General features: G+C 40.4%; 1 protein-coding gene across 2 annotated transcripts in view; it reads right to left on the reverse strand.

Moving 5' to 3' along the window:
- SLC12A2 (solute carrier family 12 member 2) overlaps positions 1-5,987 on the reverse strand; it is a 53,832-nt gene extending 47,845 nt beyond the window's left edge. The window contains exon 1 of one of the 2 annotated variants that reach the window (XM_005529442.3): positions 5,413-5,987. In XM_005529442.3, the coding sequence (XP_005529499.3) occupies positions 5,413-5,913 (501 nt within the window). In that variant the 5' untranslated portion in view covers positions 5,914-5,987. Of the gene's footprint in view, positions 1-1,605; positions 1,706-5,412 lie in introns of those variants that run through there. The other variant, XM_014258240.2, reaches the window with a different exon arrangement.
- Positions 5,988-27,170: the final 21,183 nt, after the last annotated feature.

Here is a 27,170-nt window from a genome sequence, read left to right on the forward strand (position 1 = left end):
ATTTCATCTTGGTATCACTGTTGAAGTTCTACTTTGTACCATACACAGTATTTGTACAGTAGCACACGTATATAAAATTTTTAAGTAAATGAATATATGTGTATTAGGAGTGCACACTCAAACGTTTTTATTAATGCCTGGTGTGCAGTAAAAAGACTGTGGATATGTCTTAAGTATTGGAACAAGGAACTGAATCACCACATGCAGTTCAAGTTTGCAGTTGAGGGGGTGTTTGCTTTCTGTAAACCAGATCAGATCTGTATCAGATCCAACTAAGATCTGTGACAGCAAAAAGTTCACCCCTTTCAGCAGCAGTCCACTTGTGCTGTGAGCTATATAAGCTGTTAAAGGTTCAGTTATTTCCAGCTTCCCTGGGACATTTAAAAAAAAAAAAAAGTAGTAAGAACGATGTTTATTAACATTCCATAGCTGTTCTGGCTAAAGAGTTACCAAAGACGCAAGAGATACAAGCATCAAGCAACATAAAAATACAAATTATACCAAGTCTTCACAAAATACAAACCCTTGAACACTAATATAATTTACTACCGCAAACACAGCAGTACACTCATTTTTTTCCCTGATAAAAATGGTTGTGCTTAAGTGGGGTATCAGGATAAGCAAAGTGAGTATTCTCAACACAGGCCAAAAAAGCATAAAACTCATCCCCCTGCACGATCCAAGTAAAGCCTCACAGAGTACAGGTGCATTAAGGTCACTGCTGTTTAAAAGTGATGAAAGAACAGTGACCAATTATAGGCTTCTGGGACACACAACAGCACTGAGAGCAAGACTAAGAGAGCTTCTCTTGTTTTATTTTGGTACAGTGAACTTCAGAAAGAAGATTCAAATTCTGCACGCATAGATGAAGGACAGCAAGGAAACGTAATTTAAATTAAAAGTAACAGGAACTCAAGAAATAAAGAGACCTACAAACTGTAAACAAGATTCAGCAAGGTAGTGCAATAAAAACTATCTGCAAGAGGGTCTCAATCTTCCATGAGAGTGAAATGAAGGAGCTTTTAAAGAGACACCTTATGTAACAGGGTCAGCTAACTTGATACCCTACAATCATCTTTTAGCCTTTAACGTATCTTTAGCCGAGTTCTGCCATCCTTACAGGCTAAGCAAACATAAACCACAAACTGAAAGAAAATAAAAACAAGTATTAGAGGTGCAGCAGTTGTATAACACTCTCAAGACAGAATACATTTTCATTAGAAAGCAGTGCCATACACAGACCTTTTCACTGTGCTTATGTTAAACATTTGAAGTCATCAGGTCAGAGGAAAAACTGCAGTGCTTGAGAAAATACTTTACAAAGCCAGAAAGATAACTGAAAACAATTACAGTCATCCAACTTGAGTAAAAACAAACAAAAAAAACCTTCTCAATTTGTATCAGGACTACCAGCAATTGCCTTTTTTCTTACACCTGTCTCTAAATGCAGATGACAGGTGCACAGATTTTTGTGTGGGAGGAAGCAAAGCACACTTGTGTTTTTAAATACTTTGGGATTTCTTTCTGTTTTGATTTTAATTTGATCGAGGGAAGGCGGGGGTGTGGAGGTGGTGTAAGGATCTTCCTCTGAGATCAGTGCCTTACCCTGTCAGGGCTCCCGGTGAGTATTTAACAGACAGCAGAGCAGAGCTGCCAGCAGAGGGCTTGGTTCACACCACATCCACTCACCACAGCTGCGAGGGACTGCGCAAAGATCAAATCAGAAACGCTCTATACAGCGAGATCTAGTCCTAAGGAAAAAAACATAAGCTCCCCAATTAACTCAGTGCTGTACAGAAAAATCCTAAATTATTTCAGTGGACCACAGTGTACAAGTCTCAATACTCTAAGGGTAGACACTTGTCAGAACAATAAGGTCCGTGATATTATGACAGGGTATCGATAAGCTGAGGAGCACAAAGGCATGCGCAGTATTTTTACAGGCTGTATCTTTATGTACAGCTGAAACTGACCAAGAACAGCTGAAAGACAGTAAAAAAAGTTAAGAAAAGCAGGAATGCTTTCAATCTTCCCATTGTCTGAAGAAGATCCCACTCAAGAAGGAAGGGGACACCACTGCAACAAAAACCTGCATGTGATTTTTCCCCCCCCCACTTTTTTGCTAATAAACATCATCTCACCTCAACATCTCTGGAGACCAGAGCTCCTGCAACACATTCTTTTTATCTACAAGATAGCAACTGAAACAGCATCACCAAATTCTCTCTCTCATTTCTCCAATGCAGACATCAATACATGTGGGTAAGGAACAGACTGATCACCTTAGTTATCTGTAGCCAATGACATAATAAGACAAGACCCCTCACCTGGAGTTTAATATGATCAACCAAGACCAGTGTTATGTAATTCATCCACCTCAGGGTACCGCAGCATCATTCAGCTGTGTTTCCACAGGCAGTTTCAAAAACAATCCCTTTCTTGTGAGAAAAGCTGCTGCTGGAATGACCAACAAACACCTATCCCACCAGGACTGCAGGACAAACCCTTGTGAAATGGGACCTCTCCAGTACATGTGTGTGTGTCTCTTCCTCAAACACTCTTCTTCCAACACTGCTTTTCTGTGTGAACAGTATCAGTAGAAGTGTTAGACAGATGAAGCTTCTAAACAAAGCTAAAGGGAAAGAAAAATAAAAATCTGTTCTATAACTGGCACTGGCATCAACAATGCTCCAACATTGCCTCACATTTATCTACCTATTAAAAGCAAGGAGAATAGCACAGACTCTAACTGCTGGATAAAATAGCTTCATTCAAAGCAGTGAACCATACTGCTGGTACACAGTTTTGGATCATTCTGTACACAAAGTACATGCCACTCTTGATGCACTGGGTCAAGAGCAGAGGCACAACAATAGGTATTCACACAGTGCAAACTTTATGTAAGGGTACTAGGATGTTTGTACCAACTGCCTTACACGGACGTGCTGTACCTGATAAATTGGTACAAAATCCACAGCTAAAGAGTAAGGTTAATTCTTCACATTACCAAAAGTCAGTAAGATACTTTTCCAAATGCAGTGTTATTCAACAGTAGAGACCGGCTAGTCAGCAGGAAGTGAAGTCACTTTGAGAATGGAGACAATAAGCCCCCTGGAAACAGTAAAAAAAAGTGTAATAGCTTTGGAACATCTTCCTTGTAAAAAAGTACAGCACCATCTTGATTCAAAAGTTATCAGGGCTCTGTGTCCACAGACCAAGTATGTAATGTGGGAGATGAGATGTATTTCATACTCCTGAGATTGTCAGGAATGTAGGTATCCAATGCTATTAGCATGCACAACACATCCTTATTAAAAGCTTTTGTGTTCACAGCTTTATCTTGGAAAGTGTTTTGCTAAGTTGGAAGCAAAAATAATGGCTTCCCTTCTTCATATAAACTTAAGTAGCTGCTAACACTTTAATTGCCTTGGATGTTAAACATCCTGTAACAAAATAAGATACTCCCCCATTGAACTTCAACTTAAAATTCTGAAGTTTATAACACGACGTTTTAAAAAGCTAATACTTAGCAACCAAAATTCCATATTCCATCCCCAATATTTATTTTATGGGAGGAGGGGGCCACGCAGACAGGACATGACTTTAAAACAACTTTCACATGTACATCTATCCACACTGCAGAACAAATAATGACATTTAAGAAATTAGTAATTTGACTTAACTGATGCTCACTATGAAACCTGTTTAATAATGACCCTGTAATTAGATTGTCTACCACTCCTCTATGCCACAGACTACATAGAAAATTCCTCGTCATGAACTTCTTCGTAATAAATAAATTACAATTTTAGAAATTACAGTTCCAGAATATATTATATTGTGAAATACCTTAATGGTGTCAAAGAGCTTTTCAGAGTGCTGCAACATTAACACACTGGAAAACCTATCTGCCAACCTTATAAATTCAAGAAATGTTCTGCTTACAAAGCTGAGTATCCAACACCTGGTCATCCCATCATGGACAAGGAGTCAGAAATTTGGGGGAGCAGGAGGACAGAAAACCAATGTGGTTTCACATATATGTGTGTTCTATAGTTTACCCAAATCCAAACACATGGCAGTAATTGCCAATTTCGATTTCATACTAACTGAGAATCAGACCACAGATCATCATTTAGCTCCATCAAAAGGGGACCTGGAAGGCAGGAGTAATTTGCAGTTAGTGTTAGTAATTAAAATTTGACACCTCAGATGTCATAAACAAGTATCTTTATAATACACCTACCAGTTATATTGGAACAATTCCACAGTCAGTGTCAAAAAATACACCTGAACAATCACCACGACCCCCCACCCCGCCCCAAAAAACCCCAAATGCCACATATCAGTGCTGATGCACTAAGCAGCCTAATAATGGTGGGAAACAGGTAAATCTGTTAAGAACACACATGTCTTCATGGAACTGCACCTATAAGGAGTGCAAGGTGGGATGAAAAAAAAAAGTTCTGAAAACAAAATATTCTTCACTTCCTCGGAATGTGGCCCATGCATTTAATTTCCCTAAACTCAGCAGAAAGACCCCACTTAAAACACAGGCTTCTGAGAACAGCCATACACCAATTTTCAAGCTTTGAGAAAACAGCACTGCAAGAGCTTCATCTTTATCTAGCGTTAGTTTAGTGATGATAGTTTAAAAAGAAAAAAAAAAAAAAGTCTGGGAAATTAATTCTGCGTTCAGCTAAAACCCGTCGTCTAGCTAAGACAGCGGGCAATGCAAAGAAGGCTCTCACTGTCAACTCGCCTCAAGTAACACACAGACTCGTAGTCCAAAATAGAAAAAAGCTTGAGACGCACAGCTCCGAAATTTTTCAAGCCTTGACCGCGGCGCAGGGGCCACCGAGCAGCCCTGGGAAGGCTCGTTCAGGATCGGTGCCTGTGCAGATCCAGCAGCATCCGATCCTGATCCCATCGGATCCAGCGGGCTCTGCCTCGGCGCCGCACAGACAAAACCTCCGGCTGCTACCAAAGCTAGCCCACCCTTATTTATTTACTCTTTTTTATTTTATTTTTTTTTCAGCGTCTCTTCCAAATGTTTTCACTCCCCTTTCCAGACTAGTTCCCATGGCGAGCCTCAAAATTAATACCCTATCGGTGACGGGGAGAACGGACCTACAAATCTAAATCACCGCTCGCACTGGGGGACCATCTCCCAAAACCACGTGTGTGTGTCGGGGGGGAGGATGGATACCACTGCGTCACGAAAAGACAAAAAAAAAAAATAACATAACTGAGACGCAAGCTATGCACCCGCGCTATTTGCGCCTCCTCGAGGCTCGGCAAGCTTTCGACTATTTTTTTTTTTTTTTTTTTTTTTTTTTAGCTTTTCTGCCGACACGCTCCGAGGAGCCGCTGCACCCCCGGAGCCGGGGGAGCCCGGGGGCCGCCTCTCACCTTGTCCAGCTCATCGTGCAGCTCGGCCAGGCTGGGCCGGAGCAGCTTCTCGCCCAGGTCGGCGGCCGTGTGCCGGTAGTGGTCGATGCGGGGCACGGCGTCCATGGTGTTGTGGCCGAAGGTGCGCAGGTAGTAGGTGTTGGTATGGGTATCATAGTAGTAGTGGTGGTGCCCGCCCGAGTGCAGGCTGCCCTCACTCATCACCGTATCGCCGCCGTTCTGGACACCGCTCACATTGCCGCCCTCCGAGCTGCCTCCCCCGGGCTCGCCGGGCCTCTCGGCGCCGGCCGACGGGTCCACGAAGTTCACCCGAAACCTGCCCTTGGCTTCCTCGACTCCCTTATCCGCCACGCCGACGTCCCCGCTCGACTTGCGGGGCCCCTCGGCCACCAGGTCCACCTGGAAGCGGCTCTGGCTCGGCGTGGGACCGAGCGGCTTGCCCAGCGCATCCTTGGAGCCCTCATCCCCCGCGGACCCCGCCGCCAGCTCCTTGCCCTCCATGCCTTCCCCTCGCTCTGCGGCCGCCACTGCTCCGAATACCCCTCCCGGCCGGCGGCTCCGCTGCTTTAAGCGGCCGAGCAGCGCCCCGGGGCTGCCGCAGACACAGAGCCGCGCCCCGCCCCCGCCGCAGCGCCAGGTGACGGTGCCTCCGGTCCCTCCGCCCGATCCCGCTCTGCCCAGGCAGGAGCGCGGTCGCTTCCCCGGCTGGCGCGGCAGGAGGGATGCGAGGGGGGAAAAACCAGCGGCGCCCCGGAGGCTCCGCCCGCTCCCGGTTGCGGCGGAGGGGGGGGGCGGGAGCGCGTCGCGGCCGGGCGGCGGCGGCCCCTCCCGCCCGCACTATGGCGGCCCCGCCGCATCCGCCCCGCGGCGGCGCTGGGAGGGGCGGGGGGGCCGCGCCGCGATCCCGCCCGGCACAGCCCCGCCGGCCGCCGCCACGTCTCGCGAGAGGAGCGCGGGGGCGCTCGGAGTCGCGCGGTGCCTCACAGAGCCCGGACCCCTCGGGAGCCCCCGAGACCCCTCGGGCACCTCCCGGTCCTTCACAGACCCCCGGACCTCCCATAGACACCCCCAGATCCCTTCAGTTCACCCCCAATCCCTCATACACACCGCCAGACTCCTCATACATACCCCCGCATCTCTTCAGACACCTCCTGATTCTCCACACGCACATATCCCCGGACCTCTCACACGCCTCCTGGGACCCTCATAAACGCTCCCAGTTTCCCTCGCAGACACACACAGAGCTCTTGAATGCTTTGTTACCTCACACGTCCACTCGGACCCCTCACACCCCCCAGTTCCTCAGCCACCCCACAGAATCACAAGACTGGGTCAGGCTGGAAGGGACCACACTGGGTCATCTGGTCCGATCTCCCTGCTCAGGCAGGGTCATTCCAAAGCACATGGCACCGGATTGTGTCCAGACGGCTCTGGAATGTCTCCAGAGACAGACTCCACACCCTCCCTGGACAATCTGTTCCTATGCTCGGTCACTATGCAGGGAAGAAGTTCTTCATGCTCAGGTGGAATGTTCCTTTTCATCAGTTCCTGCCATTTCTCTCGCCCTGGTGATTGACCATCACCAAACTGAGCCAAACTCCATCTTCCTGGCACTCCCGTCTCCATATTTATAAACAAGGATGGGGCTCTTTCTCAGCTGCCTCTTCTCGAGGTTGAACAGGCCCAGCTCCCTCACCAGTCCTCATGAGAGATGCTCCAGTGCCCCCATCATCCTCACTGCCCTTGGATCTGCTCGCACATTCCCTGCTTCCTCACACATTCCCTGCACACCTCACACCCCTGACTCCTTCACATTCCCCTCCCCTGATCCCCCTTTTTTTGCCTTCCAGCCTCTGGATCTCTGCCAAGTGCACTGTAAAAACCACTTGCATAATAGATCTAATGTCAGTAATGCCTTTCTCTGTCTCCTCTGCTGCAGCTTTTTGTCCTTGTTCTCTTAAAGTTTATTCTTTCTCCAGAAGCATACATGGTTCTTTAATTTGAAAAGTGAAGTCGTTCTGTCTCCTCACTCTTACTGGAACAAGTGCCTGCATAATCCATTAAAGCATACAAAGTTGGCTCTGAGGTTGTGAAAAGAAACCTCAGATGGAAGGAAAATACTTCAGCCTCCATAGTCAGAACTTAAACAGGGACTCACCAGTGATTTTTCCTTGTGTATTTTTGTTGTCTTTATACTTTAAGGTAGCAGCTCACGGAATATCAGGAGAGGTGGGCTATGTCTCCATTTTTTAGGGTGCTAAAATTCATCAAGCACACATTCACTTCAGTCAGGTCTCCTGAGCAATGCCACCTCTTTATTTCAGTGACATTTTAGTTGGTACTGCTGGTTCCAAATCTTTTTTTTTTTCCCTGATGTGCAGTTTTGTATATTTTCCCCCTCTGCCTAGCAAACTCTGAGTGCCAACATCCATCTTCTTGCTCACCACATCTCTACTGTTTTATTTCAATTAACAACAAACCTGGTGACATCATCCAACAGAAAATGACTGGAACTATAAAACAAAGCTTGCTTTTCCATAACAATTAGAGGAAGAGGTATTTCAATTCTAGGGATGTGTACATGCCTAAAAAAACTGAGGATTCCTCAGTAGATTAAAAAGGTGGGTACACTGATCCTTCCTTGTTTAAACACTGTTCTACAAAAACAGTAGAAATCATATACTTCAAAATAGTTGGAGACATTCTTTGATAGATGCACAAATTAAAAAGGAAAAAAAGATAAAATATTTGAAACATTTGGCCAATTTTCAGAGTATAAAGCAAAAAATATCTGTTTTGAAACTGGAAAATAAAAGATCAGGCCATGGTGAAGTTTTTACTTTTGTCTAGGTACAAGGACTTGAAAAACAGTGGATGATAAAGGGATCGAGTCAAAATAAAAGATTTTTGTTCAGAACTGAAAGTAAACAGCACCTAAACAACAGATGATATGCAAAGAAAATCCACTGTACCTTTTTCATAAGCAGACATAAACAGTTCTTGATCAACATCTGCATAGAATGTCATATGATAAAGTGTTTGGAAACAGTTTAGACTTGGAAGTGGCAACTTCTGTCAGTTCCCTGTATAAATTAGTGAAAACAGAGGAGGGAAGCAGCTTGTGAAATCTCATGAATGTCATACACTTGATAATGGTGGGATCATATTGCAATATTTAGATATTTTAAAGGACACTTCATGGATGAGTGGATGTGTGTTGGCTACGTCTGCAAGGCCCATGGCACTGCCTGGCGTCAGTTCTTAACATTCTGTGATTCTGTGGTTGTATAAATGTGAGATAACACTAAACTCTTGGCTTTGGAAGAAAACAAAAAGTTGAGGATGCTACTACAGCCCTCAAGAAAGATAAGAGAATGGAGGACATGAGGAAAAGATGGATGAAGAAAATGCAAACCTCAGATTTAAAAGGATCAAAAAGATATGGAATTACCACTGTATGGGGACCTGGCAACAACAGCAAGAGGAAAATGAACCAAGTCTTCATCAGGGTTCTGAGACTTCATGTAACCCATGAGAAGGGTGAGAGATTCTGTAACTGTAAGGGAGAATAAAGGGCACACAAATTCCTATTAGCTGCCGATTAAAATGTGATCGATAATAAGAAATACACTTTGAGGGGGAAAAAGAAAAGATTATTCACTTTAAGCTCATAATTAAATGGTTTCTGACATACTGCCTAAAACAGCACTGCACTAGAGTTTAGGTATAATTAGTAAAGAAAACAGCATAACACATTAAATAAAAGCAAGCAATAAATTACTCCTATTCTGGCCAAGATTGTTTACCACAGAATATTAGTAACTGGGTTTTTTTTCTTTAGAAATGGAGGAGGGAGGAGCTGTGGAGGATTTCAGTTTCCTTTGACAAGCTGTCTCCTTTTTCTGCTTTGAACTTGCCATTTGCTAGCTTCACCAGATACTTCATGGGGCTCATAATAATAATGATGATAGTGATAATTAATGTGAAACACTGGAAAATGCATTATGCCATTATGAATGTTCTGGTCATTTAGACTAGAACTCACTCCTCTATGCCTCTTTGCCAAGCAGAAGAGCTGTAATTTTAAGTCTTTCTCTTACAAAGTGCAAGCAGATTACAACAACTCATTTTGCCTACCTGACAGGGCTTTTTCTTCTCTGAGGGCTCTTTATATCATCATCATCATCATCATCATCATCATCATCATCATCATCATCATCATCCACTGGCCTTAGGCTCTTGATGGGCTTGATGTTCCAGATCTATGTGCTAATTTATTTTTTTTCCCCTCTTTATTTTTCTGTATTGGGGCATTCATCTCATTCTCATGATCTGTTTTGATTTGTTTTTAATACATTTTTGACACCTCAGTTTTGCAAGGGAAAGGTTTTCTCTAGTAACTTGCCTTATTCCTGCTGTTTGTGCCAATTTCCTCTCAAACTTTCTCAAGATGTTCTTGATTGGTGATACAAACTTGTCATCTCCCCATAATTATTTTTTTCAGCAATTGGCACCTGTAAGAATCTGAGTCCTTTTAGTCTCCTCACAAGCTTTGTCTTTGATCAGTTTCCTCATTTTGTTGGTTTTTTATGGTTGGTGATTTTGGGGTTTTTTGGGGGGATTTGTTTGTTTCTTTGTTTGGTGAGCATAGGTGGATTTGGGGGATTTTGTGTGCCTTTCGGTCCCTGTGGAGTAAGCTGTGGTCACTGTTTCAATGCAGTTCTTCAGTGCTAAAATTTTAGAGCAGGTTCTGTTCAGGTGCTACTTGAACCATAATGAGGGATATTTGCCCTCTTGGATTGTCATCTACCAAGTTGCTCCTTTGTGCAATCATCATTAAGATTTAAAAATGTTGTTTGTGAATCTTGTCCCCCATTTCCCCAGCTCACGCACAGCCTGATTCTTTGTTCTGCTTTTTTCTTTCTTCACTTCCTTTATATTATTTCTTTCCTTCTATTTTTCCTTCCTGCTCCTTAGAAAATAGAGGCAGAGTTAACATTTGTATTTTCTTACTGTGCTGTTTATTGTGTCCTCTATAATTATTACAGGTGTTCATCCAAATCAGTGTTTAAGTAATACCTTCTTCTCCAAGAAATCTGGATGAAGTCTTAACAAATACGGTATTGTCATGTGGTAACTTACCTGTATTTGTATTACACTAATCCTAGCTTACAAGAAAAAAGGGTAATTGCAGCAACACTTTTGAAAGGCTGCCAGATAAATCCTATGATTAAGACACTTAGAAATGAAATCCATTTGCTGGCAGCCGGATGTGGTGCTGGGAAATCTCTTCCAGGGGGCCTTTCTTGTTCTGATCATGCCTTAGATGTGTCCCTGTGTGTCTTCAGTATTTCACTGTCCTTGCTTTTGTGGACCTGGTGATAGTGAGACCACCGCCATAATTATGATACTCCTAAAATTTTAGTGTTTCTAGCATTCTCTGAAGACTGACATGCAAGATAGCTTCTTCAAAGGGCCCCAGTTTTAATAGTCTGTCACCAATGCATTTGCTTAGGAGTGAGGTGCAGGGTACATCTCACGTCCATCGAGAAATGAAAGTTTTTGCAAGGTGCTGTGTGGTTTTGGTAGCTGGAGGAAAGATATTCAGCACCTGCTCCATGCCCTGAGTGTGTGTTGCCTTGTCTAGTTTTAGGGTACTGGTCTATCTTTAAAGTTCTGGTTGTCTTGGTACCCTAGAAACTGCCTTTCATCCTGTGCCCGTAACAGTCCGGTTGAGATCAGCAAAGCCCTACAGGCTCTAGAAACCACTGCCAAGGTGTGCATGTGACATGGTGAGATTAAATGCAAAGACAGACCTTATAATTACGAACTTCAATTATCACATATCTTTCAGAGCACTTACTGTCTGACTCACTCCTCTTTTTGCCCAGCATTTGAAAATTGCAGTGTGTACGTACATGCGTTAGGAAGAAGAAATTATTCAAAGGGAGATGGCATTCATTATTTTAAAGTGCTGTGGCTATAGGCAAATACATCAAGAATAATTTTGATACTACAGATGAACTTACTGCAACAATTCTGGAAATAAGACAACAAACACCTTTTGTGCAATGTATTCTCCAAACAAAATTATACTCTTTGTGATTTTATATTTTGTTATGTTTCTTTTGCTGTTAAGTTTTAGTAATTTTTGTGTCTCAGTCTCTAAGGAATTTTATCATAGAAGAAGCTGTAGGCTATCTCTGAAGTGCTGCTGAAATGTAAAGTGGGCAGCCTGAACACTCAGTAACTTCACTTCAGACTACAGAGGACTGATTTTGATTCCAAACCAAGCAGCTGAGCTGCTCAGGACAGAGCTCATACAGTCTATTTCAGCAGAGCTCCTCCTGTTTCATTTCTCTGTGAGCTAGGAACCTTTTCCAATAATTTCTTTCTGACACCTCTGTGTGAACAGTCCATTTTGCATATTTCAGTTCCTTTATCAGTTCATCTCTTTGCTCTCTAGAACTACAGGCAGGAAGTTGTCTCAGACATAAAATTTCTGGAGATTGTAGCCTATAGTCATGAGGTAGCCAAGGGATAAGGAATTGTGTTACCCTTCAGGGGTATAGCTGAAATATTTCTGTTATTTTTCCTTTTCAAAGTTTTTCATTCTAGTAACTGAGGTTTTTTTCTTGATTGGAGGTTGGTTGGGTTTGGGATTTTTTTTTTTTTTTTTTTGGTTGGTTACTTAATTATGTTTCTGGAAGATGAAATAGCTTCTACATATTTGTATTCCATTCAGTATCTTCTGAAATTCATGTCCTTAGGAGCAAATACCCATTTTGTAAAGAAGCCAAAGGAGGCAGGTTGGCCAGCAGCCCACCGGTGTCCACAGATATCTATATTTCCAGAAGCTCAAGCCAGCCAACCACATTCTACTCATACAATTAATTTTCAGTCCTTTTAATTTTTCTTGTACTATGACAGTCAGTCCATTAGTATTTTTTATTTTTTTTTTTTATGTTCTATAAACACTCATTATCAAAACTGAGTGGAAGTTACCAATAATTTATGCTACAGTCATCCTTTTATTTTTTCACCTTGCCTACTTAACTCAGTGTTTAGAAAACTCCTGGTTTTTGTCTTGCCTTATAACAGCTTAAGACTAAGTAGTTCAGGGTGTAAAGTCCAATTATTTGAATGGAAATCCTGATACCATCCTCTGATATGATGAACAAGATGTGTCCCATATACCATCAGCACCAAGTGTTGTTAATTCAGTTGTTAGAGATTTTTTCATGTTAATATATGAGTTTGTAGAGTTTACACATTAGGGAAGTTAAGGGAAAGGAGGATTTCACTACTATCATATGTCATCAATGCAGTCTCTTACTCCTTAACTTTAATTCATATTCAAACCTTTGGGGAAGTATGGTATATGGTTGGTATATGATGTGGTATATGGTATGTATTTGGCATTAGAGGATGGGACCCTTGGAGACCAGACAGGGAAGGTGAACCTTTACCACATCCCTGAGGATATCTGCACAGGGCACTTTGTGCCCCAGCATGCTCCCAGCCTTTGGAGTGCAGGCACTGGGAGCAAATCAAGGAAACTAGTTCATCAGCAGTTTTAATAACTATTTTCTCCTTTTGTCTCCAGAACAGGAAATTAGTGTGGGAGCACAAAGGAGCTAAGGTGCGAGAAGACAGAGTGGTAAAAGAACATATTCTGACTTGAACCATTTCACAGATGGGAAAACTGAGGCATAGAAAGATGACAGCCCAAATCGAATCTACTGTGTGAGAGTGGAGGTGGATTATTTTGAACACACAATACCCTCTCAGTTTTCATTTCCACATTTTTGTTCCACCCACAGATTCATTGGGGAAATTGCTAATACTGAAGGCAGTCAAATCCATTCTAATCTTATAAGTAGTGGAAGCTGAAAAAGCAGTTTTGTAGCAATGCACTTGTTTTCCCCTTGCTTTCAGGCTAAGAAATACAGATTGAATTACAGATACTAGTTGTAGGTCCTTTGTGTAACTTTTATAGATATGTTGGCAGGATAAATTGCTGCATATTGTATTCCTGAACAATGCTAAGTATTTTGGTCAAGAGTTCTTTTTTCTTGGGGTATTTTTGTGTGTGCTGTTGAAGTCTTTAAATGCTCAGATAGTGACTCACCTGCATCCTTTCAAAGAGTTTATCACTAATCTCTGAAAATCATTACACCAAGGTTTTATTTAAGAAAAAAAAACCCACAACATAGCCCCATGTCTTTGTATAGGGTTAGAATCCAAACGTTTTTCTTCTTATCATGAAAAAATGTTTTTGAACTCTTTCCCTAGGATAAGTTCAGGGTGACCTGAATGAATGGTCCCTGGGAGTGCTAAGGAAATTTAATGTTTATGAAAATTCGTTGAAAAAGATAGCATGTAGCTAACATGTCTGTGACACTTCCAAGTAAACATGATTGTTTTGAAGGGGAAAAAAAAATAAAAAGAAAACTCCAACACAGTGCAAAAAGGTGAAAAAGGGATGAGACCTGTGAGGGTGGTGAGGCCCTGGCACAGGTTTCCCAGAGAAGCTGTGGCTGCCCCATCCCTGGAAGGCCAGCCTGGACAGAGCTTGGAACAATCTGGAGAACTTGGAACACCTTGGAGAGCAGAAGGTGTCCCTGTCCATGGCAGGGTGTTGGAATGAGATGATCCTAAAGGTTCCTTTCAACTGATGCCACTCTATGATTCCATTATTTTATGATTCTGTGAAATTGTTATAATATTATTCAGTCAGCCACTCATCTCCATTTGAAAGCATACAGTTTGATTAGTCTGCACTAAAAAAAAAAAAAAAAGCACAATAGACAAAAATTTCCAGTTTTCTAGAAAATAAAAATAAAAGTGCTTAGAAGTAGAAAAATGAGAGACTGAAAAGGACTGTGGCTCTTACAAGGGGTCAAATAGGAAGGAGCTTAGTACATCTTCAAAATGCTGTAAGGCACTGGAAGGGGGAATATAGGGACCTACAGTCAATCTTTCAATTACAGCTATTAGATTATAATTGATAATAGAACTATCAATTAAGTTAAGAAATTATGACATGCAGCATAATAAGCTTGCTGATGCAGATGCCATAGGCTTAGGTAGGTGGGAAGAAAGGACTAGCCATTTAAATGACCAATAAAACATTATCAGTTTTCAGGCAAAGGAAAATATTAAAGCTCTTAATCTTTTTCTGTCATGTGAACTCTTAGCAAGGATTAGACAGAATTCCTCCTCAAAATCAGTGTATAAATTGCTATCTGAATTTCCTCATGCTTGCATCTGGCACTGTTCCCTTTAGGGACTGGATTTCCAGATGATGTTTGCATTAACTTACCTCAAGTAGTGCTTCTGCTCCTAGCAAACCACCCCTATTCAGAGGCATCTGTTGGAGAAAGTGGACGTCAGGTACCTTTATAACTGCTGGAAAACTGAGTTGGCAGCACAAAATCTGATGCAAATTCTGGTAGAAATGTTCAAAAGAGAATCTTCTTTTATCATTTGCTTTTCCCTTGATGAAAGGTACCCAAAGCACCATTGAAGGAGACACTTGACTTGCGGCTGCTTTGATCGATTAACTGGTTCATATTTTCAAAACATCCTGTAGGCAGCTCATTCAGACCAAGAGGGAGAACTTGTGCTGTAACTATAGCTCATTCCCGTCCCACATGTCATATTGCAAAATCTGTTTTATCCAGTTTCAGAAATAACTCCTTCAACTGTATCAAAAAACATATGGCAAACATCACCCCCACACTTCGCATTCTATTGTCATCACCCATTTATGTCAAAGGCATTCCTTAATCTTCAGGATGGACTGGAATAAAATGCAGTGGAAATACTGTCCTGCAGCTGTCTCTGCACATCCTCTACTTTTGAAAATCCTCTAATTTTGAAATCTGGTTATCCTTCTCAACTAGGACATCAAAATGCAAAAATAACTTATTTTGTCTTTTGGCATTGCTCCTTCTCATATCTTTACTCTGTCAGCAAGCAGCAGTTTTTCCTCCTATGCCTTCATGGTATGATCTCTTCAAAGAATATTTTTATTCTGTTTCATAATGGAAATGGTTCCATTCCACTGTGCTTCTATTTGCCCTGTAAAGACAAACCTTGTTCCTTGTGTGACCAGCTACCTTCCACACCAAAGATACACTTTAGACAAGGATTTGCCCCCGTTCTGCCACTGTTTTGTCTCATTTATTTGTGAAATTTTGAATCCCTATATGCTTGCTTCTCCTAAAGCTATTGCTAGTATTCTGTTTTATATTCCTTGTCTTGTTCTGTTCTGTCTTTTCTCTTGGCCTTTTTCAGCAGTAGATCTTGAGCTTTAGCAGGTTGAAAGGAATCTGATCCTAGATTAAAGTTTTCAGTATTCCAGGCCACTGAATTTTAAATTACCTATACTGTACTGAAACAAATACTCAGTTGAATAGCTGTTTAATATACATAGCTAGACACCCAGCTTAGCAAATTCTGTCAGCCTGTGTTTGTCTCCTGTGCTATTCAGCAAGGCAATGAAGAATGAATTTAGCATTAAACTTGGTGAGGCCCACTAAGATCAAGCAGTTTGTTTGAGAGACATGCCAAACAGAGGTGGATTGGTGAAAGAAATCCCTCATTTTGCAGTCTGGAGCGTAGGGGAAAAAAAAACAAGAGGTAAAAAATATCGACACTAACAAGGAGATTGGAGTTCCAGATTGAAACACTTCCCCTCTCGTCAGACATATTTAAATATTGTCACTGAAGTTGTAATTTGGTTGCTTTTTTTTTCTTTTTTTTTTTTTCTTTTTTTTTAAGGAAGTGTATTTAATAAAAATTGGAAATAGAACTGAGTAATGACATTTACATTGAATTTCTCTGGATTTAGTTTTCTAGCAGGTGAGCCTGGTTGAGAGGCACTGACAGTGACCTCCACAAAAGATTCTCTTATGGTTCATATTGTGTTTTTCCATTTGACCTACAACTCCTGCTCCTTGGGTGAGCATACACTGTCATCCATCCATAGCATTGTAACATGTTCTTGTATTAAATAAAAGGAAGAATTCTGCATACTGTTTGGGGGAAACTTTTGCAGGAAGTAACACACAGCATATTTAATGGGAAGCGAAGTATACACTTCAGAAATGTAATATTAGACAGAAAAATGTGGGTATTTTTTCTAAGTTCCTACTTTTATTACAATATGGATGGCACCTTTACTTTGCTAAGCTGACAATTATGTCTATTTAGGTAGAATATTGACATATTTGTTTTCATGTTCCAACAGCAGAACAGGTGCTCTTTTAAAAAGTAAAATAGGTAAATGCTGAAACTGGCATTTTGGAAGGCTTGCAGCTCCACTCATTCCTTAATTCTCTGTCAACAGATTGATGAAATGTTGACATCTCAAGCATTTGGCAAGTAGATACAAATAAATTGTCTTGTCACTTTGCAAAATATTACTATTTTATCTTCATGCTAGAGTGTAGATATTATTAAATATAATTTAAGACACCAGAAAGGCCTTCCCTAATAAGATGACCTGAAAACTTATACTTAACAGTGCTCTGTGAAAACTGCAACTTTGGCTTCATAATCTAATAATTTTTCATGTGTTTGCATCATCTCTTCAGTCAGATTTCTGATATTTCATTAACTTATTTTTTCCATTAAAAAACTACAATATAGCAATTTGTTCTTTAAAGAGAGGGAATTACTTTTCTCAAAGAAACCAGCGTGACTTTATAGCATGATGTAATGTAATCCTTTTACCATGTAGAAAATGAAATTTGAAAATAAATTTACATTTAAACTACTTTGTTAGCTATGAATACTTCACATTATGTAGTTCTGGAAGAGAATTACTTTTGTGATAAATAGTATTTTAGTGGATGAATGACTATTCCTTTAAGATAACTGACTCATAAATACAAATATGATTCACTGAGAGTTCACAGTAAAAATTTTGTTTTCTGTTTATCCAGTATGTACAGGAAGGAGAGGTCAGGGGTAAAGGCAGAAAGTTTAGAAATCCAGGACAAAAAGTTATAGTGCATAGTATGTTTTAAATTTGTGCAGCTGTTGCTGTCCCTACTTCTGTACTATCCAGATGTAGCAAAATTCTTGTTTTTAATCTGGCTAATGTCAGATTGAACACTAAACATTTCACACACATAGTTGAAGTCATTCTTGAGTTCTTCACCTCCATTCTGACTTGGACATGGGTCAAATTCAAGACTTATTTTTTCCAGATATTTTTGCAGATATCAGGGATAAACACAGTACTAAGAAAAAACTTAGGTTCTGCTGGATAATTTTTCCATTGTTCTGCAGTGAGATTGTCTTTAACTTACATTGTGCTGCTTTTTAAAATCTAATTGATAAAAATCAAGTAAATTAAATTAGCTGCTTTGCTAATGAACTCTTATTATTAGAGAAAACCCAAACCAACCCTCAGATAAAAATACATTATCAATCTGTTTGCTGTTTGCTTTAGTCCTGACCTGTCTGTGAAATACTGTAACCACTATTCAAATTCTTTTCATGTGTGGTAATACCTGATAGCCCTTTACCTTGTTCTGAGTCTGGTTAGTGGCTCTGTAAGTTGATATCCTTCTGCCAGTTGTATTTTCCTAACATTTATTTTCTAAATGTGAAGTGGCTTTTCTTCAAAATAGCGAATTTTCAGAAAAAACTCTAAAGGTTCATCACCACTATGGTCACAGCTGAAATGTATCCCAGTAATTCACAGGAACTATGAATACATTAGGAAGATAAAACATCACCACTCTTGTATTAAAACTTTATTTTGTTGGAAATGAAAACTCAAAACCCTATTTATTTATTTATTTATTTATTTAATATTATACAGGAAAGCAGGGTTTCTTTAGTTAAATATAAATTAATGATGGCAGCCTGATTTAGGTAGTATAATATAAAAAAAAAACATAAGTATGAATATATATTTGCCAAAAATATTATAAGCTAATAATTTGGTCTAATAATTGTTTATCTTCTTAATTTTGCAAAAGACATCCTGTACTTCATTTTTTTTCTTGGGTGGTAAATACAGGAGTAACTACTTTGTATGTCAAATTATTGCCAAGGATGCAAATTATTCAAGGATGCAAACAACCTTCAGACAACTAGATCAGATGTTTCCTCAGTGGTGTTCCTACTTGGGAAAGTACGCAGGGAAAGTTCTTTCCCTTCCTTCTCACCGTTCTTTTCCTGCCAGGATAAGGCTGTTCTTCTTCTTCTGCTGCTTTCACTCTCTCCCTCCCCACAGTCACTTAGAGCCAGGCCTTTCTTTTGCTCCCCACCTTACAAAGCCACCACCATAAACATGACTTTTAGCCAGCAAAAGTCCACTCTGTGAATAAATTTTCTGCTTTTATTACTCATTTCTCTTTTGAAGGACTGGCTCAAAGACAGCAATAGAACACCATCTTCCAGAGCTCCCTTGAGAACTGTCCCCCAGTGCCAGCATCCTACAATCTGGCTGTGTCAAAGCACCTTGTCCTTCCCTTCTGATGGGAACACTAGGAGCTTGCCTGCCCTCAGTAGAACAAAGCAATGGGTTAGCCATTCCAGTTAAAGGTTAACTCCCAGAGCCCTCCAGTTTTGCAATCCTATTCTCTGAGGAAAATAATTTATTTTACCGCACAGAAGCCTCAGTTCACATGAAATGAGTTCTTCTGTTCAGCTGAGGTACCTCATCTTCCCAGAGTCAACCTGGAACTGGTATGGGGGAGAACTTCTAGAAGCAGTCTGCCTAAACTGGCTGTTCCAGCCCTCCCTCCAGAGGGTCCTAACACTTTCTGATGGCTGTGGAGAGCAGAGAGGCCAGCTGAGTTCTTAAACTTTGCAAAATTAGGCAGCTGGTGCACAACCCAAGAGGTTACGTCAGTGCTTGCATTGAAACTCAGGACTGACGACGCCGTCAGGCAAGGAGAGGAGAGGGCAGGTTTTTGTCACCCATTCTGTGAGAAGAGAGCTGTTTCACACAGGATTCTGCCACTGGGCAGCAAAACCTTTGCTTCTGGATGCAGTGTGTGCATGTTTCTTCTTGATTTCTTTCCCCACCTCTTGAAAAGAAGCAGTAGGGTTATTACAGCCCAAGGTGATGTAGAGAGGCAGATTTGACCAAGAAAAATGTGCAATGAATGGTCTCAGATCATGAGAGAACAATAATGGGCAGGGTGAGGAGGAAGGAAAACAGATTTTTCAGAAGGTGTGTAACTATAGCTTTGGGATAAAACAAACCAACAGCCCCAAAGAGATTCAGGATATATGTTTGTCCAATTAGATCCACATCAGTAGATTTCCCACTGCCTCTCTCTCATCTGGTGTTTAAGCAGCTTTGATTCTCTGCCCTTGGAGAGCTTTTCAGCAGACATTTCTATCTGCCCTACCCTCACACCACAAAGTTCTACAGCCTCTCACATGAAAGTGTCACTGTTGGTGTTTGTTCTGCCTTTTCATATCTAGGCAATCTTTCACCTAGCCAGGGCAGGTGTAATGTCAGGTTTATTCCATGCCAAAAGTAGCAGATACATGTTCCTGGATCAGTCTTTGCATTCTTATCCAGCTTGTCAATACCTACGTAATATGTTTTCATGGAATTATTTTTTTTGTTATCTGTACCACGAGCTGCAACATGTAAATGTTTGTGTCTGCAGTATGTACTTTTCAGGGACATTTTTGGAAAAACAGGGTAGCACTTCTTAAAAGACTATCCCTTTGTTACACAAAAAGAGCAATTAATTTAATAGTGTTGCTGGTACCATGATTATAATATTTTATTAATAAATACTGAAAATTTTGGAGTATCTGGTTTTGTTGCTGCAATATTACATCTCCTGAGGAGGTCGTTCTGCGGCATTTTCAGGGTTAAATCATGTTGCCCTCTTTACAACTTCTTTTAAAAATAAATCTTGTGTTTTCTATTGGAAGCACTCATGTGGAAGCAGGTACTTCACTGTGTATTTTCTGCCTCATGGGTGTAGAAACAGAGGGGGACTTAACAGTGATGGTGGGACAGATTATTTGTGCTCCTGTAATATGGACTAGCAGTTAGATTTGTAGGGTCCCAAAACTGGGGAGAAAACCTATGGCCCTCCTTTAGATTCAGCCAGTCCAGTAAAGCTGAAGAGCTAAAATGCAGACAGGAGTTTTTGTCAGAACCTTCTGAAATTCAACAGTTGTTATCAAAACATTGTGTAAACTTCACAGCTCCACAGCTCCAGGATTTTGGCTCTGATTGCACTTGAATTGTTTCCGAGTGATCAAAAGAGAAATTAATAGATGCCTAGTAAGAAAGTTCACTTTATTCTCTTTACATTCGAGTCTAATCTCAATACATTTAGATAACTGTGATAAACATCCCTTTGAACTGAACCTCACCTATTCCTGAAGGATTACAGAGTGCTGGAGTCCATGAAAGCATTAAATACAACTGCTGGCTCAGATTAATTAAACTTCTGCATTTCTTAAGGGCTCACAGAAGGTTTCACAGAACCTGCACATTGTGCATCCACATGGATATTCCCTGTATATTATGGGAGAGCATCAGCTTATTGTATTTGTTTGAGAGTAGGTGGTCTAAAAGATGGGGGCTTGCTGTCTTAGCCATGGAGAGGTTGGATAGGACAGAGGGAGGTTTATGTTTTCCAAAGCAGGCATCTATTAATAGACATCAGAGCCTGGAATATATCCTCTGGTGTAGCCATAAGCAATTCAAAAACACAATTAACAAATATTCAGCGGATGTCATTTGTGCTCTAGGTTGTTAATGCCAGAAAGCTATTATTAGAACCATGAAGTACTTTGACAACTTGCACTTTGAGGAATACAACATTTTCCTTTGTTTGCAGTGTGCTGCTTACTAAATTTTGGTGAAATTTAGATTTAAACAGTATCCTCTATATTGTTAAAAGCTAGGAATCTGTTTTAGATAAAATTACCATTCCCCATGAAGTGGATTGAAATATGTTTTTGGTTGGGACTTTTTTTAAGTTAAAAATTTAATCTAACCCTCATGATAGCAAAACTTAATTTCAGTAGGATAACCTCAAACTAAGCGCTGCATGAGTAAGGTTAAAATTAAAAGTGAAAGACTTCAGTTTAATTTATGCTATTTACATTCATGTGATATAAAATTCTTTGTCAGAAGAACATCCAGTTTGAGCCACACAGTTAAACCTGCAATTTTTATACAAATTAAAACTCTGTCAAAATTGACTAGATGCTTTGTTGATCAGCAATAGAATTTGTTGGTGCTGAAATGCTGGCATTTACTGAAGGAGTTTGTTGCACAGGAGGCCAAGTGGCTCTCTGCAGAAACACTGATTTTAATAACAACAAAGCCAAAGATGGTGCCACCTTTTCCATGCTGTCATGAAATGGTAAGTGCTTTCACATTTATTTTTGAGTGCTGAGTTTACTTGTTTTCTACTGAAAATGGAAAATGGAAAAAGTTATCCCACATCCAAGCAAACCACTTCTTTACAAATATCTCTCAGGCAGAATTGTTGAGATTTTATGTGCATTCTGTTGTGTTTTAAATCCTGGGTTAGATTTGCTGTATTGCTGTGATCCAGATATGAACAATTTACCTGACATGTCTTCATAAAATCTTACATACTACAGCAAAGCTTAGAGTAACAATGCAGTGTAATTATTTTCATGCACTGTTATATTTCAATAGGCAGGAAAATCTGTAAGTCCAATTTCTATAAAATGGATCTCTGAATTTTAAGAGGGGTTTTTAAAAGGTAGTTTTCTTATGCCTATCAATACATTCACAGTATTATTAAATTGAGTTTTAATTACTAAACATTATCAGTTTATGACTGTGTGCATTTTGGCATATATTTGTGAAAATACCTAATATGATGCACGGTGATTTTTACATGGTGCATAATGTTTATATTCCTTCTAACACAGCATGATGCACACAAATATTGTGTGACTGTAGGTAATGGAAATGTAGACACCAGGATGTGTGCATGCTTATGTCAACTGGATGTTATGCTTGTAGCCAGTAATTAAATATTTACAGAGGGAGACAAAAGAATGTCCCTTAGGCTGAGAGCTCACAGAGTTGTGTGTGTAGCAATATTGAGGGGACTAAACGATTCTGGAGATGCCCAGTAGTCAGGGAGTTGGAAACAACACTCCTATTTTCACAGCAATAATGACAACAAAATGTTCTTACAGCTTTGCCCCCTTGGTCAGATGATTCCCTGGCAGACTTTTGCCAGGATCAGCTTTTCTGTGCCTGTGCCATTGTCTTTGCTTTGCGAGCACCACATGCCCATTCTCACCCCCAATGCCTCCCTCAGCCCTGCAAAATGATAGGTGAAGCAGAGGCAGAAGCAAATATTCTGAAAATTTTCCTAAGCAGCAGTGAGAAGGTTTTTTTAATCCTGTTACAGGGACCCTTCTCAGGATGATCATTGAAGTGTTGATCTGAATGAGGTGGATCTGAAGCATCATGTCTCACAAGGTGCTGCAGAGCATTTTTAAGCTTGAAGTTTATTTGGATTAAGCTGATCTCTGTTAAACAGAATTATTCTGGTCATTCAGAGTTTGTCCTAATCTTCCTATCACTTTACTTCCTCATTATCAAGTAAGATCTTTCTTATTTGATGACATGCAGGTTTGTAGTCTGGGAAATTGGTTTCAGGCTAATGTTTAGGAGGTGCAATGTTCTCAGAATGTCAGTTTTGCATAGCACAGAACGCTTGATCTTCTTCCTGGCTGTCTGGCAGCAAGCAGGACATCATGTACCTCAGAGAGGCTCCAAATATAATTGAGATATAAAGCACTAATAATAAGCAACAATATATATTTCTACATATTTCATTTTATACAGTGATAAGCAAGGACCTGTTCCTGGTGACTTTATTGTCATTACTGGAGCAAAAAAATAATAAATAGATGAAGAGAGGCTGACATGCAAGTTATGATAGCAATTTCATGGGGTTTTTTCCCATCTTGGTCCAGCACAAAACCTCAGAATTACTTAGATGGCTTTCCCATACCATTCTTCTTTCTACATTTTTTTATTTACAAGCCAGAGTGTGCCTCCCCAGGACTAAAGCATTATGGAAAAACCAACTTCAAATGTCCCAAGGCCTCAAAAGTGGATTGTTTAGTTAGGCTGAAAAGGCAGAATTCATTAAACCATCCTTCCAGATGTTACGAATCATCTCTCAAAGAATTCACAGAGGCTGGACCCCAGAGGACATATGGAGAGGCCAAAATAAAAGAGCTCTGTGGGGTCAGAGGCAGATGACACCAGCTTCCAGTGGATTTAGCCTGGATTTTGGCTGGACTGGATGTTGCTGACTGTGGAGCTGGCTCTCAGGATAACCTTGCTACCGAGGTTAGGATTAGGGCTGCCCTCGAGTTTTCAGTCTAGCCACACGTGAGGTAGACTGTTGTGGGTGCCACAGCTGAAATATTCACAACACAAGCCCCAGGCTGCCTTTCCTTATCGCTGGCTCTCTTACAGCATGCCTGATAACTATTACTTAACAGTCATCAGGGAGGGCAGGTCCATAATAGCGAGAGACACCAGAGGACTGGTGCAGAAAACACTTGGAATTTAAGGAATACACAAGAGGAAGCCAGTGCTAGTGAATGACAAGTACAGGGGTTTAGCAGGTCCAAGCTAAGCTTCTTGAATTATTACTACCACCAGGAAAGGATTGAAGGCTGATTATCTTGAGAAAGAGACATGCCTATCAGCTGGCTGAATCAGATTAGTCATAAGCTCCTCTCCTAAGCTTTTCTTTCAAGCTTGTGCTCACTTTATCTTCTGAAAGGCCATTCCTTTGAGAAATTTGTAGGAAAGAAATTCCTACAAGTACTGTGTAGGAGCCTCAGCTCCAAGAGAAATATCAAAATGCCAGTGCCTGAGATGGTGCTTTGGGCTTGGGTTATTCTGAACTACAACCTGGAACATAAAGGGATGGATTTAGAAAGTAGTGTCTGAATATCTCTTTGCCAGGATCTTGAATAATCAAAGACTAAACCTGTACTTAAGCAGATTGACTGCAACTAAAAACCTACTAACTATTAGCGTTCTAGTTTCTGAAAAACAGGCCGTAAGAGTGACACATACATAATCATCCTTTTTACAGGATGTATCGATGTGCAAAATATCAACAAAAAACTGCCTAGTGTCCAGTCCCCTCCCACTTAATGCTTCTCTTTGGGATGTGGCTGTATTTACACAGTGCATATACTTTACTTATTGATTTGGGCCTGTTTCCCAATTCTGTAAGTCATGGGAAACATAAACAAGAAACTATCGAACTTTATACAAATCTGCAAATGTTTGAAGTTACACACATCCTCCAATTATCTCTCCTCTCAGTAATGTTCCAGACCAAAAAAAAAAAAAATTACAGAAAATTACTCTGACAAGGATATGGCAATGTGTAAATTGACGTGGAAGCAGAATTGCTTGTGAAATCTCATTAAAACTGAAAAGCAGAAGAGGGAAAGCTACAGGATAAGAATAGCTGGTGCACAGCTCCTCAGATGAGAGCTCTGCTTTTTGCCACAGCATCTAAGCCCCTGCATATGTTGGAATAGATGTACTGTTTTAAAACTCTAAGTAAACATTAAACTTCCACACTCTCTGCCTTACTGTTTGCATTCTTTGACTCTTGGCTGTGAGGGGTTGCAAGTTTCTCGGATGAAGTCACTTTGTACCAAGATGGCAGATAGCTCTGAATAACACAAGCAAAACTGGGAAAGACAGGAGTTTCCTGAAAGCTGCAGTGCTTCTCTCTGGGCAGGGATCAAGCCATGGAAGTTTTCTGTCCCTTGAGACTACAGTTTTAGTTATGCAGCCCCAAGATTTTGCTTTGCTGCCTGGACAAGATGGCGAGTCAAGGGCATGATCAAATAATGTTTGCTTTTGTTTTTTTTTTTTTTGTTTTTGGTAAGAAAATGATGCTTTCAGTTAATGATTCACAGGGAAAAAAAAAAAAAAAAGAGAAAAAAAAAAGAGAAAATGTGTGAAGTATGGGAGATAGCCCTGTATTACACTGATGTGTGAAGGCCTCTGAGAATTTCATCCATGCATGCAAGGCTCCCTTGAATACATGCTGAACAAGATGCTGGTATTCTGTTATTATAATTCTTGAATTTTTTGGTAGGAAGCTAATCCTAGAAAACAGAACCCCCCATATTTTAAACAGCAGATGAGAATAAGTAGGCTTTGTTCCTAGGTTTGCTGATGTCTTTGGGGGTCACCTAGAATTATCATTCATACCAGGGATTTCAAAAGCATCCCCTGATCCTGAAAAGCCAGGTAAAGATATCTAGGAACTGTTTTTCCTGTGCGAGTCAAGGCTCCTGTACATTTCACCAGTGTTCAGAATTCAGCATAATTCAACACAGCATCCTAGGATAGAAACATAGGAACATGGGAATGTAGTATCAGAACTCAACATAGGAAAATTAACCTCATGCATCTGAAATGGAGCACTGCCAATAAACAGGGCTTTGATTTAAAAGAATTGTTATATTCCCCTTTCTAGCTTTTGCCAACATAGGCAGAATTTTCTTAATATTGACCAGAAAAAGGAAAATGATCTAGTCAGACCACTCTAAACATATTCTGGACATTAATGTAGTTAAGGATAAATACCTTCAATAAAGAGTGTTTGTCCACAATGTTTTTTTTTTTATCTATTCACTAACAAGCTGATTTATTTGAATTTTAACCCTCTAAATTTAAACAACAATTTTAAATTATCTGCCTATTCTCACAGTGCACTAATGGAAAGAGATAAGCATCTCCAGTGGATGATTCAGACACCTGAAGATAAAAATGTAAGATAGGTGGGAAGTGCCTGTCTGTCCATTGGAGAAGCCACCTAGATTTTATGGAAGACATCTAATTTTCAAACAGGTAAAATTAGTTGAGAGGAATCCCAGAAAACTACATACTCCAGAAGAGGAGAACTTCAGAAGAATTTGTCAGGGATTACAAGGAGTTATTGTCACCTGACTATGAGACTACTGCTAAACTTAAGCAAAAAAAACAAATCCTGAGCCTTCAGGAAACATGAAATATTAGGATTTTTTTTTCCTTGTTTTACACTGATTTTAGTAACACTGGAGTACTGGAAGGAACTGTATTCCTGATAATTTTGTTGTCACTTTACTGTATTCCTGCTTTGAATTTTTTACATATTCAGTGAGTGGCTACAGACACAATGCAGTGAACTGCTGTCAGCCATCTGCCTGGGACTTCTGGGCCACATGGGGGAGAAACCATGCTGGAAAGGGATTCACACAAGGCCAAAATGCCCTGCATTGCCTGGAAAAGGAACAAGTCAGGTGTTGAAATGACAAGATTGACAAAGGAGCTCAGCACTGGAGCTAATAGGAAAAAAGGGGGTGCTGAGGTACTGCTTCAGTTAATTTCCTGACCAAAAAAGGGTTGTAAGATCTATCAAGTTGTTAGCTCTGGCATGGCAGGGATGGGGATAACAATAGAAGCATTATATAATTTGAAGATATATTAACTTGTCTTTCTGTATCTTCTCAGTTTTTAACTTCAGTCTTTCCAAAGACACTTTTGGATCTAGACAGGCTCCCCACAGCTTCTTCTGCTTGTTTCCTGCCTCTGACTTTTTCTGAGATCCTGGCTTGTAATCTGCTCTCCTCCTACAGTTCCTTATGGCACTGTCTTAGTGCTATCCAAAAATACACGTGTTCCATAAAGAAACCGCCTATTTGCTTGGAACTGGTACTGGTAT

This window comes from Pseudopodoces humilis, chromosome 4 (genome assembly GCF_049639895.1).
Source record: "Pseudopodoces humilis isolate 2021_Gansu_Grassland_sample_001 chromosome 4, ASM4963989v1, whole genome shotgun sequence".
NCBI lineage: Eukaryota > Metazoa > Chordata > Aves > Passeriformes > Paridae > Pseudopodoces > Pseudopodoces humilis.